The sequence below is a fragment of the Solanum dulcamara genome, chromosome 2, assembly GCF_947179165.1.
Source record: "Solanum dulcamara chromosome 2, daSolDulc1.2, whole genome shotgun sequence".
NCBI classification, from domain to species: Eukaryota; Viridiplantae; Streptophyta; class Magnoliopsida; order Solanales; family Solanaceae; genus Solanum; species Solanum dulcamara.
Genome location: NC_077238.1, coordinates 56,835,365 through 56,849,542, shown reverse-complemented (window position 1 = coordinate 56,849,542; position 14,178 = coordinate 56,835,365). Strand labels below are relative to the sequence as shown.

The 14,178-nt window shown below is 37.7% G+C and overlaps 1 protein-coding gene across 2 annotated transcripts in view; it reads right to left on the bottom strand.

The window, feature by feature from the left end:
- LOC129880581 (ultraviolet-B receptor UVR8) overlaps positions 1-14,178 on the bottom strand; it is a 40,126-nt gene that overhangs the window by 11,613 nt on the left and 14,335 nt on the right. For both annotated transcript variants that reach the window (XM_055954671.1, XM_055954670.1), the window contains exons 5-6: positions 13,573-13,728; positions 5,942-6,115 (exon numbers count right to left, since the gene is read on the bottom strand). In XM_055954671.1, the coding sequence (XP_055810646.1) occupies positions 5,942-6,115; positions 13,573-13,728 (330 nt within the window). The remainder of the gene's footprint in view (positions 1-5,941; positions 6,116-13,572; positions 13,729-14,178) is intronic.

Below are 14,178 nucleotides of genomic sequence, written 5' to 3'. Positions count from 1 at the left end.
TATACTTGCACCTATAACTCCATCCCAAATCTATGAAGATCAAAAACATGTGAAAGAAGCAATGAAAATTTTTGAGAGAGAGAATGAGAGGAGTAAGAGAGTGCATGTTGACATCCCAAGAGAGGAAAAAGGAGAGAGTGTGATGTGTGAAGAGAATGGAATGTCAAGTGAGAAAAGTAAGATCGAGAGAAAAGAAAAGAGAGATAACCATGAGAGTAAATATGAGAGAGATGGTCGTGAGGTAGAGAGAGAAAAACAAGAGAGTTTGAGTGAGGTTATTTCTTATTCTAACTCTAACATTCCTACTTCTTCTTCTAGATGTTGACTCTCTTGTAGGTACTCATGGGAAAGTTTGCATTGGATGAACTTAATCCTAAAGTGGTTGATACTACATGCCCCATTGAGAAAGTGCATGTTGATGAGAAGGATAAAGAGCATAAGAAGTCCAACAATACAGATGTGAATCTAACACTCATGCAAAAGGAAAAACGAGGTGATATTGTTCCTTCATCACATAAGACCAAATACATTATGTATAATTGGTTTATTCACATTCTTGGTATTCCTAGAACACCTAAGTTATTTTAGGAGGTAATGAACTACACTCTTAATTCTTATGTTGGTGACTATTTTATTTTTAAGGATGATGATATTTTGTTATATATTAAGTCATTAACCATAATTGCTAAGTCCAATAAGAGAAATTCGTTTTATTTTAAAGTTGAGCATGACATAGTTGATTGTGGATTCTTTGCTAGTACACTCGTGTACATACATACATTTACTTCTTGTCCTGTTTTCTTTCTCTTTATTTGCTAGAACACTCGTGTACATACCTACATTTACTTCTTGCCCTGTCTTTGATTGTGGTCTTTTACTCGCATTTCAGTTTACTTTTGCTTATCTTGCTCAGTCGGCATATGATACCTACTGGGTACCTGTTGTTTTGGTACTCATACTACACTTTGCATCCGTTTTCATGATGTAGGTCCGAGTACTAGCTACGGCGTTGAGTTTGAGCCAGCTGCGGTCGTGATCGGAGGTGAGGGTGAGCACATTGCGTCATGGATTTACCCATCTCCTTCTGTAAATGCATTTTGCCTATCTTTTGCTTTTTGAGACAGTTTTGTTTCCATGGTCCACTTTTGGGACTTGTACTCTTCTTACTAGTAGCTCTGTACAGGTGACTTTCAGGTGACTTTCAGGTTCTGGGAGGGATTCATTTTTATTTGTATATATTTAGTTGCTTCCGCCCATTCATGTATGCTCCTGCTATTTTCATTACTGTTTTAGATAGATTTGTTGGTCTTCTACCCTGACATCCCATTACTTACAGTTCTGGGATATGGATCGGTTCGCCTACTGGTGGGTTATAGTAGGCGCCATCATGACCTGAGAAACCGCGTCGTGACAATTACAAAAGCACATCTGGTTACTCTTTTTCGTTTGGTTCGGGCATTTTTTCTTGGAGTACAAAGAAGTGAGATATTGTAGCTCAATCTTTAGCGGAAGCAGAGTATGTGGCTGCTACAACTACTACAAATCAAGCAATTTGGTTGAGAAAGATCTTGTTTGAATTGGATCAATTTCCAAAAGAACCAACAGTGATCTACATGGACAATAAATCAGCCATTGCAATGGCTGAAAATCCGGTGCAGCATGGAAGAACAAAGCATATCAACATCATATTTCATGCTTTAAGAGATACTAAGAAGAATGGTGAAGTTAAGTTGGTGCATTGCAATAGTGAAGAACATGAAGCTGATATTCTAACCAAGGCTCTTTCCACCAAGAAGTTTTGAGTGTCAAAGGATGTTGCAAGGAGTTTCAATGAAAAAGCTTAAGGCGAAGTGTTAGGAAATTAAGATGACTGTAGATATTTTTGTAGTAGACAAGTTTTTTGAGTTAAAATGAGGGGTGGTTAGTGAGCCACATATGTACATAATTTAGCATGAGATATTTTGCTTGTTATTTATATATATATTCACACAAATATCTGACTTATTTTAGACCATAAGTTTCAAAAAAAATTCTTTCTTTCTTAGAGTCTGTGCCAAATTAAACTAACTCACATTAATTGATATTGAGGGAGTATTAATTATTTTTATAACACTAACAGAAATATTAAGATACGGACAGTTTGAAGCAAGGGAGAAAAAGAACTCTAATGCTGCAAGGGAGAAAAACTAGCCTCAAAAGGCATCAATGACTTTGATAACATGTAGAATTTGAAAAGAACAAAAAGTTCTTTTGTATTTCAAATATTTTCTTTCTTATTGAGCAAATTTATTGTAAAACCCCGAAACATTCTAACTTAGATCGGTCCTAAAGAGCCTTAGAAAGGAACTAAGTTTTGCACCAGAGGGCTTGTACTAGTGTCATCTACAGCCCGTAGAAGCTTCTACGGATCGTAGGAGGGACTCATAGAACCCTCCCAGACTTAGTAAAAATTTTAAAGGTTCTAAGACACTTCTACGGCCCGTAGAAGTTTCTACAAACCGTAGAAAGTGTCCGTAGAAGTGAACCTAAGGCCCAGTCACAAGCCTATTTCACGATCCTCTTCTATGATCCGTCAAAGGGTCTACGACCCGTAGAAGGGACTCGTAGACCCATACTTGCAATTCCAGTAGCTACTGGAATTTGTACCCAAGTTCCACGACTAGGGTCTATGACCCGTAGAAGGGTCTGTAGATCCAAGCCTCCAAAGAACCCCAGTGCTCTTCTACGAGCGTGACCCACGAACCGTAGAAGGGTCTACGACCCGTAGAAAGGGCCCATAGACCCAAGCCTCCCAATTTCCAGTGAGCCCATATTTGGGCACCGATTTCTACGACCGATCTTCTACGGCCCATAGGAGTGCCTATGGTCCGTAGGTCGACCGGTAGATGGCCTAGAGTCGGTTTTAATAAGGGGTAGTTTGGTCTTTTTCCACTCTTTCCAAATCAAAACCTTAACGCTTTGGGACTAATTTTGGTCCCTTATCATTACCCTACTTTCTTTTTCCCTCATTAACACTTAGAAGATTTAGAGCAAAGATTGGAGAGGAGAAAAGGCTAGGGTTCAAGCGTAGTCATTGTGCTCTTCGATTTTCGCCAAGAACATCGTTCTTCTAGGTTTGTAAGGTTGATCATAGCGTTGGACTAAGTTCGTCCTCGCTCCCTACATCTTCATTCAGTCAGTATGAGTTCCAAGTTTGAGTTTAATCCTATTATAATAAGTTTTCGAGTGAGTTATGATGTCCTCGTTTGAGTTCTCTGTATATTATCTCCATTGTGATTGTGTTCGTAATTTGAATTCTTGAATCTACTATTCATGCTTACATTCCCATGAACCCTAGTTGAATATTTATATTGTTTTTCGTATGCACTATTTTGAGTTAAAGAACGACATACTTTCGTGTCTTGATTGAGAAGAGAGTTTGAGTACTTTATATTACCTAAGTTCATAAAGCTATACATTACAGATTTTATGCATTTTACCACGTCTTAATGAGTAAGAGTGTTGAGCATAGATAGTATTTGGAGAATGAGTTTGGGAAAGAAGTTTAACCAGTATGAGTTAAAGTAACAAAGAAAGCTAAAAGAAGCATTTTGAGTTTTACGTCACAATTTTAGCATGAGCATTTAATTATATATTTTGGGAGTAGTATTGAGCACCGAGTTGGGCGAGTGTTCAAACAACTCCAGTCCCATAAACTACGTAGCCAGCCCCATAAACTATGTAGCCAGCGTAGGATAGGATCGTATCGCAAGTTGGGCGACTCTTCATCGCCTCTGAGAAGGCTCATAAGATGGATCCATTAGTTAAAGTTTGTCCTATATCCTGGAAAGGTATAGGATGGTTTTGGCAACGTGGGTAAGACATATCACAAAGCTCATAGTGGTAGTTGTCGGTTAGAGAAACTCCCCAAAAAAATAAAGTTCTATTATTTTAAGTTGCTTTTATTGCATATTTTATTGGCCGCCTATTTTATTTGTGTAAGCTTAAATGATTTTCGCTACATGATCATAGTCTTTTACAGTTGAGTTATGTTCATTCTTTAGTTCATCCATATGTTTCATTCATCTATATTACATACCGTACATTTCATGTACTAACATCATTCGATGCTACATCTTTTTATGATGCAGACACAAGTGCTAGAGATCATCAACAAGTGTAGTGTTGAAGATCACTCTTCATCAACTTTTGGTGCGACCTCCTTGTTTTTGGAGGAGCTCCTTTACAGTCAAGTCAATGCTTTATTTCATTATTATTAGTTCTTCAGGTAGCCGTGGGCTTGTCCCAATACCCATCCAGAGTCATCAGAGGCTTCATAGACTGAGTAGAGGTTTATCTTCAGTTTTCGGAGATTATGTTTTAAACATTTACTTATTTATATTCTCAATATTTTCAGACATATTATAAGATTTCTTTCAAGTATTTAAGTTGCTCACTGCTTTTAAACTATCCTTATCAAGTTAAAGTCTTCCGCTTAGGAGTCAGCCAGGCCAAGGGTTTGCTTGGAAACCAACAATGATTTCCGAGTGCCGATCACGCCTAGAGTGTAGACTCGGCTTAGGAGTCGGCCAGGCCAAGAGTTTGCTTGGAAACCAGCAATGATTTTCAAGTGCCGATCACGCCTAGAGTGTAGACTCAGAGCGTGACATTTATTCTGTTAGAAGTTATCCCATCAGAAAGTTCTAATAATAATCAAAATGTCTATTATAGTATGTCTTTCTATCCCATAAGAAGGGTATTTATACAATGAATCATGTAACTAATTAAGGAAAGACAATCATTAACAAATAAGAGAATATTTTATTTTATATTGACGTTAGGGAAATAAAGTCTCCTAAAATCATGCTAACACAATCAACAACTCCCAAAAAGGAAGCGATTGAAAAGAAGATTTGGCTATGCAGCCCAACTGAGAAAATGGTGATAAGTTATAGGGACAAACATGAGTCTATTATGGAAAATGTAAGATAACTATGAAGCTGATCAGCAGAGATGGCAAATGATGCGGGGCGGGATATTTTGAAAGTCATTTTAAGCACTTCTTACCTGATAAATTTAAGAGTCTTTCAAATATTTAACTCTTTATTTTTACACAACTCAGAGTAGATCAAGCACTTCCTGATAAGGAGGAGTACATTATGAATACGTTGAGAACGCAACAAGATATATCTATGGACAACAATTTCCCTAAAGCAGTTGTTCCAGAGTGCGAATTGGGACATGTAAGGCACGTAAGCAATGACAAAAATCACTTGTTTTCAGATTTTGGTTCTCATATCTCAAGCATGCACATAATAGGCCAAATAAAATCCTACTATGTGAGCAAATTATGGATACATTTTTCTATTCACGTCTTTCATTGGTAAACTCCTCAAGTATATGTAGTCAACAAAGTGTGTCTTCTTGGAATGCAGCTCGTGATTTCATTGGGCTGTCAATGTTTTGCTTGAAATTAACATGTACACTTTCATCTGCCTTTCATCTCTTGAAAAGTTCTGGGTACCTAAAATCTATTACTGGACATATGCAGCAATTATATTTTCTTATTTCCGCAATAGCTAAATTGGGGAACTAGAGATTCATAATGTAACGTTTCCGAGATTACTAAGTAGTATTTAAAAACACAGAGTAAAAAAATGGTGAACACCGCAGATAAACTAACAGAAGTTATAGCCAGGCGCTTTTAACCAAGGAGATGTCAAATTTCAGTAAAAGTCAATGCAGGATATGAGAACATTATACAAATATTTTGCAATGAGATTCAGTCATGTATATTGTCTGGATTATGCAGCTATAAAGTATAAAATAATAACTTGTAAAGAGGTACAACAGCATTCCCCAGAAAAGCAGAAAATAGAGTGAAACAGTTCCCATTAAAAACTTTACATCTATAATCTCAGAAAATGTTGAGCAGAAAGTCTGCATATAAAAGAAAAAGTACCTGAGAAGTAGAACTTCCATGCAGAGCTTGAACCTTATGAGGAAAAAGGTGATCCTCAAAATCACCATGACCTAGCTGACCATATTTGCTCCAGCCATATGTATACAAAGCACCAGAAGAGGAGACACAAATAGTATGACGCCAACCGCATGCAACCATGAACATCTTTTCTCCCTACAAATCTTGATATCAGATAAGTAGACAGGACTAAAAAAGGAAAAACTATTAGATGAAGCGCCGCCAGACTGCAGAAGGTTATATACAACAGTCGGTACAGAGTGTAGCTGAATATCTATCTCAAAAATCAAAGAAAACAAAATAGTTCAATATGAAATTCAACATAAAAAGATCTATAAGCAAAATTCAATATTTCAGCTCAACATGTTGAAACAAAGGGTCCATTATCACGAGAATGCATTAAAAGTTTAGTTTAAGGAATGAAAAAAATAATGCTAAACCGACGTATAGCTTATTACTAACTATTTGCTTATATAATGATTTCCACAAACAGATAAAACATTTTAGCTCAACATGTTGAAACCAAGAGGGTTAACTATTGCAAGAATGAATGTAAGGAAACAGGTGAAAAAGATGTTAAATTAATAAATGAAACAAGAAACCCAAAATTTACCTTAGGTAACCAGTACACTTCTTTCAATAGATACAAGAAGATGAACAACGTAATCGCTTTCAATAACTCAACGATCGAAAAACATTCTTCAATTTCAAAATAATTACACATAAGCACATCAACGTCATTCGTCCAAAGAAGGAAGTCTTTGAATGTCCTTAGCAGAGTCAACTTGGCATTAGCTATATAACAAGACAAAATATCTAAAGCCTTCATTTCACCAAAATCGAGTGAAGATTTTTGAGAAAGAAGAAGTCTTCTTTTAATTTCAATATGTATTTACATCCCATGAGCATGAGGATTAATACAAAGCTCCAATGGCTGATTTAGGAAACAGAATAAAATCAGCACAGCGATCAAATAAATCTTTTTTTTAAGTAGCAATCAAGCTACTAACAAAATCAAATCTTCCTACCGGCAAGCCAGTAAACACCACCCACCCCTCAAGTTGGTGCAGGATGTCACACATGCCCAACATGCAAACCAGTATAGGAAAAGATACATTTGTTGAGACACTTTTGTAAGCATATCAACTAGTTGTTGTCGGGATGACACATGAAAGTATCTTGTAACCTTTTCTTTTATTAAGTGTCGATCAATTTCAACATGTTTTGTTTGGTCATGCTGAACAGGTATAAGCTATAGTGATGGCAATCTTGTTGTCACAGTATAAGAAAAATCTCCTTTTAGACAGTCTCAATTCCTCTAGTAACTTTTGTAACCAAAGAAATTTACAAACATCCTCAGCTATAGCTCTACATTCGACTTCTGCACTTGATCTAGTAACTACACTTTGCTTCTTACTTCCCCGAGTAACTAAGTTCCTTCCTACAGATGTAGGTAACAGGACGTAGATCTCAAGTCGTCTAGAGATCCAGCCTAATCCACATCCATATAGAAGCTAGGCTTCTATGTCGAGGTGACCAGGAGTGGATGAGCGGAGAAAAACAGATCTTTCCTGAACCAGACTTCAGATATTGCAAAATATGACAGAGGGCTTGAATATGAGAATCTTGAGGATCATGCATGAACTGATTCACCAAGCTGACTGCATATGGTATATTTAGTCCAGTGTTAACCAGCCCTTAATACCTCTCCTTCTCAACAAACTCTCCAACCCCTATTTGTAACTGATAATTGCTTTCAATAGGAGATTCTTCTAGTTTGCAACCTGTTGTGCCAATTTCTTTGAAGAGATCTAGAATATGCTTCTCTTTTTTTTGACAAAGGTAATGTTGTCTTCCTCAGCGTTAAGGCTATGCTGGCAACCTCCAAAAGTGCCCAGAAATTACACAAGGGAGGGTAAAAACAGAAGAAGAAAAAACTAATACTTACAAAGCACCTGTAAAATCTACCAACTGATCAGCTACTACTACACCTGCTTCTTTACACCAAAAGTATAATGTATTGACACAGTTTTGTTTGACTGCCTTATTAGGATTAGTAATATCCTCATGACATCTATTGGTTCTTTCCTTCAAAACTGACCACCATATACATGATGGTATTATCTTCCACCATTTGTTTTGGCTTTTTCTTCCTCCTCTTCTTATCCAACAGCTTACCAAATCTGCAGTATGCTCTGGCATTATCCACCTGGACTGTGTGATGTTCAAAAATAAGGCCCATATCTGTGCAATGAATTTTCAATGAAGGAATAGATTGTTGTTAGTTTTCCCAGTCTCCTCACACAGAAGCATCTAGAGGCTATTTGAAATCCTCATCTTTTATAATTTTTCATGTGTGATGCAAGCTTTTCTAGTCACCAACCATGTGAAGCATTTAATCTTTGTTGGGATGTTGCATTTCCATATCTGCCTCCATGGCCCTGGTATGCTGCCAGGTTGCTCCATAGTATCCCCCTAAATAATCTGTTGACAGAGAACTTCCCATCCTTATCATGTTTCCAGATCATTTTGTTTGAAGCTATAGTTGTACCTCTAAAACCATTAAACCCCTGCAATAGTGAGGTTACTCTATTAATTTCCCAGTCATTAAAATTCCTTCTAAAATTGAGGTTCCACCCTTGATTAGACCACATATCAGCCACTGTTGCTTCTGGGTTTCTTCACAAAGAAAGCAAATCAGGGAATGTGACCATCACAACCTCATCATCAATCCAGGACACCTTCCAGAACTGAATCATGGCGCCATCTCCCACACTGTAGTTTACATTTCCTGCTAGCTTGGGCCATAAGATCCTAATTGTCCTCCATACTGACATACCATAAGGATTAGTCACTGTGTTAGTACACCAAGGAGAGATCTATCCATATTTGGTGGATATGACTTCCTTTCATAGAGCATGCTCCTCACTCACAAACTAATAACGGATGATTACAGAAAGACTCCTTACTGCTGTAGAATTCTATTTTCATAGTTTTGAATCTTTAGGGATCTATTGTAACTCTTTCCTCCTATTTAGGCTCTGTTTGATAAACATTATTTTTTTTCTTGGAGTAGAAAAGCACCAATGCCCTTCCCTTAGGCATCTGGCTCAACCACAAAATCCTTGGAAAAGTCGGGCAAAGCTAGTACAGGGGTAGAGGTGACAGCTTGCTTGAGTTGCTCAAAAGCAGTAGTAGCTGCAGTACTCCACTTGAACTTATTCAGCTTCGACAAATCAGTCAATGGCTTAGCAATACTCCCATACCCCCCTTAATGAACCTCCTTTAGTAACCTGTGAAACCTAGGAACACTCTGAGTCCCTTGATAGTTGTAGGTTGAGGCCCAGCTCAGTACATTGATATCTTGTGCTCCTCCATTGCTACACCTTTAGCAGAAATGACATGACCTAGGTAGTCTATTTGTGACACACCAAAAGCACACTTACTCTTCTTGACCAACAATTGGTTAGATCTCAGCAACTTGAAAGCTTCCTCCAAATGCAGCAAGTGTTCATCCCAACTACCACTATAGATGAGGAAGTCATAAAAGAAAACAAGAATAATCTTCCTGATGTAAGGATGGAAAACCTGATTCATGAGACTGAAATGTAGATGAAGCATTGGTTAATCCAAAAGGCATCACTAGGAACTCATAGTGGCCATGGTGAGTCCTCAATGTTGTTTTTGGAATGTCTTCCTCATACATTCTGATCTGGTGATAAGCAGATCTCAGGTCCAACTTTGAAAAGAAGGTAGCACCATGCAGTTCATCCAACAGCTCTTCTGTAACAGGAATCGAAAACTTGTCCTTGATGGTGCAGTTATTCAACTCTTTATACACATCCTCCAAGTACCATCCTTTTTCTTCACCATGACAATGGGGGAAGAATATGGACTTGTGCTATGTCTAATAACCCCAGAAATGAGTGGTGTCTACCATCTTTTCTACCTCATCCTTTTGAATCACAGCGTACCTATAGGGTCTTATATTCACTGGAGAAGCCCCCTCCTTTAAGATGATTTTGTGGTTATGGGATCTTGAAGGTGGCAAACCCTTTGGACCTTCAAACAATTCTTCATAACCATCCAATACTTTCTGCAAATCAGCAGGATTTTCAGATTCTTCCTCAAATTCTTATAGATAGAAGAGTAACACCCTCCTCTTGGGAAGTTTCCTTCAATACTCCTATTGAAATCATGCACAAGTCAGCTGATTGTGCTAATATTTTGTCCATCTTCCCTTGTTGAACCATCTTAACAGCAGGGGGTGAAGCCCCTTCAATAGCACCCTATGCCCATAAGAGTAAACTCCATTTTCAGTTTCCTGAAATTACACATTATATCCCCAAGAGTGATTAACCACTATATCCCCATTACCATGTTACAACCCCCAATAGGAAGTATCAGCATGTTGGATTCAAACACCACACCTTGCTTATTACAAGTCAAACCCTTACAGATATAGTTGCAGTTCCCTTTATTGCCATCAGCCATAGACACAACAAAAGGATTTATATCTGATAAAGAACATCCTAACTTCTTGGTTGTATTATGATCCAAAAAATATGTGTACTGCCTGTATCAATCAGGACTTGAATGGCCTTTCCCTTAACAGAAGCAGTTACCCTCATAGTACTAAAGTCACAAGTGCCATTCATGGACTGAGACATGAGGCATAATTGATCCTTCAGAGTCAGTAGCTAAGCCGTGTACCATCAAAGAGAACATTTCTGTAGAATCTAACACACTCTCTTCACCTTCTTCCAATTCTAGGGAAAACAGTTGTCTCTTATTTTTACACATGAGTAGCACTCAATTTCTCATCACAATTAAAAAATAGGCCCTTGGCTCTTCTTTCCTCCATCTCACCCGGACTCAGAAATCTTGGTTTAAAGCCTTTGGAATTTGGTGGTGATGCTTTTGGTTTGAGTAGGTTTAGGAAGGAAATAATTTGGTATAGGCTGGGAAAAGGTAGGTTGTTTGTAACTGGTCTTTGAAGTAGATGCTGATGCATAAGAAGGATTGGTTAGGTTTTTGGTTGGTTGTTGATTCAGAGAGATGGTTTGTTCCTGAATTTTGGCCAGACTAATGGCTCTCTGTAAAGATCTAGGAGCAAACATCTTAACAGACAATCTGCAATCCAATCAGGTTTCAAGCCTCTTATGAAGCAACTGACTACATACTCATCAGCTAGTTCCACCCTAGTTAACAATTCATCAAATGTATCAACATAGTCTTACTCAATTCCTAAAAATCTCCCATTGGATCATCAAAGAGCTCCATTCTGAATCTGGAATACAAACACCTTACATACTCTCCCCAACTTGGCCATTCTCTTGAGAGTCTGCTCTTCATGAAGGTTTGATGCCACTGCAGTGCTTTACCTTCCACCCTACAAGATGCTAGCTTAACCCTAGCAGCTGTTGGGGTCTCATCCACATAAAAAATTGCTCACTCTTGTAGATCCATTCTCACAACCCAGTCCCATCAAACTTGGGAAATTCTATCTGATAATTTCTAGTGGGCCATTGGCACCTCTTCCCTTGCATTTTCTTTGGTATTTTCAGCTCCCATCCCTCCACAAGCTTGATCTCCTCCTCTGTTTGGAACTTCTCTTGCCCCATTGGCAGCTTGGTCATTACTCGCAATCATGGTGATTATCAATTTCTTGATGTCATTCATGGCACTTGCTACTTTAGCATCCACCATTTTAATCCATTCTAACACAGATCCAACTACTCCCTCCATGGATCCCTTTAAAGCATCAATCTCAGTGTGCAATTCCTGTAACTTAGTGTTGAGATCACCCATTTTAACAGGTCGGAGAAGCCCTGTCTGTGATACCAATGATACAACTCCACAATTAATAGGGAAAATTTGGGGAAAAATGATAATTGTTGCATAGAAACTGCTGCTCTACAGCGATAGAATGGAAGAACTATGGAGCAACTACTCTTTCACTTCTCTTCTTTCTCAAAAGATACCCCTCAGCTATGAGATTACAAGTATTTATATTAGTTCTAAGGCTCCACAAAATTTGGAGGGAAAACCAGTTAGAACTGTTTTCCTGAAATGAACAGTATTGTCCTTCCTAACAGATTTCCAGAACTGTTTTAGTTACATAACTACCTGTCAGTCCAGCTAATTCTTATAACGAAATTAAATAACTATAGGTAAAAACAAATTATAATAGAGATCATAACAGCTGAACCCTACCTTTGGTGCTTGAAAATTGATGGAACAGGATGGGTAGGCTTGGAATAGGCCCGTGAACCCTAGGAAACAAAACTCTCCCAAAAAGTCGTAGGAAATGGTTCACTGCTTGCAAGACTGACAGGTCACCACAGGTAAAGCTACTGGTTGCGTGTGATGGCACATGTGGTGGTCTTTGACCGAGCTGTTTATTGGGGTTTGGTCGCTGGCAACAGAGGAAAGCCTGTGGTGATGTTGATTTTTGTACAACTCTAGCCAAAACAGATTGACGCATATAGCAACCCTTTTAACGTGAACAGTACAGTAGAGGGAAGAAACTAGACATCTTGAAAGATAAGTGGAACCAAGTGCTGAGAGGGAGAAAACCCACCTCAAAAAGCAGCAACTGTTTAGATACCATGAAGATTTTTGAGACAGACGAAGTATTCTTCTTATTTTTAGTATGTATTTACATACCATGAGCAAGGGGTTTTATACAAAACTCCTATGGCTAATTTTTAGGAAACAGAATAAAATCAGTACAGCTATTAAATAAAATCTTCCTATGGTCAAGCTACTAAATAAATCAAGCCAAGTCAACATCCACGTAGACAAATGGCCTAGTGGTTAATGAAGTGGTTTTAAATCATGAGATATCAGGTTCAAATTCCAGTGGAGACAAAAAACACTAGGTTATTTATGCCCTTTCCTAGCCTTGATGGATAGAGTTACTTGTTACCGGTGTAAAAAGAGTAAGGTATTGATGTTTTTGTATTAAGTTTTGAGGCACTATTGTCACTCTCCCTAAAATCCTTTTGTTTGAAGCCCAAGGCATAACTCAAAGAGAATACAACATAGCCATTTGACTTGTTCACTATAATTTCCAAATTATTTCTCCAAATTATTTCCATGGACATTTATTTTTCACCTTTTCCCCAATTCCCTTTATTCCAGAAGAACAGTGAGCAAAACAAAAATTTCTGATACAAAAAGAAAATTGAAAACAAATACTCCCTCCGTTTGAATTTTTTTGTGTCAGTTTGACTTGGCACAGAGTTTAAGAAAGTATAAACAACTTCTGAATCTTTTGGTCTTAAACTGACGATAAGTATAATGTACCAAAATGCCCTTTAACCTGTCATGTGGGACGTTGAAATTAAGGAGTCTCCAAATTAGGAAAGAGGCATTCTTTTTTAGACAAACTAAAGAGGAAAGAGAGACAAATAAAGTGAAGCATATGAAGTATTAAACTGTGTTGACTGCCAACAATACATCTTTTTGAGCAATATCAGATACACGTTAAACAGATTCTTGTTTACCACAAAACACAAAGCCTAAAGCTCAGTAAGTACAATGTTGTCACAGTAATTAATAAATAGACTGATAGTAATCAACAGAAACATTCCATACAAGATGCCTACCACATTGGCTGACACTTTTTCTGGAACCAAGCGATCATTTCGGTCACCTAAGCCCAGATTACCATATCGACCCCAACCCCAACCATAAAGTTCACCATCTTCTGTGACAGCAGCTGTATGTTCAGCACCAGCAGCAACCATTTTTACAGGTATTCCCTGCAAAAGAGTATTGTGACTCAAGTAAATTTCATATATTCTGGATTTCTGGTTACCAAATCAAACGTGATGCACCAACCAAAGAAAATCAAATTCTTATCAAGTCTTCCTCCAGAATGATTAATGTTTGACCATTCAAAAAAAAAACCAAAAATTTCAATTACAAAATCAACTGTGTCCACCCTTGGATCACTAATAAAGAAGAGGCATATATCTACATCAGATTTCGGCTGGAGTTACATGGTGATCCTTGTAAAATGAAAGCAACAAAGAAATGACAACTCAAAACCAAGTAATCCCAGAAAAATATCCTCTCATTATGTGGGCAATTTGAAGTTTATTACCACCATATGAATAAAGCTATTAATTTACTAGGATACCAAACATATAAGCTAAGTGAAGCCATACACTTGACAAAGAATTATACCATCTTTTTTAAGTTACTAGAAA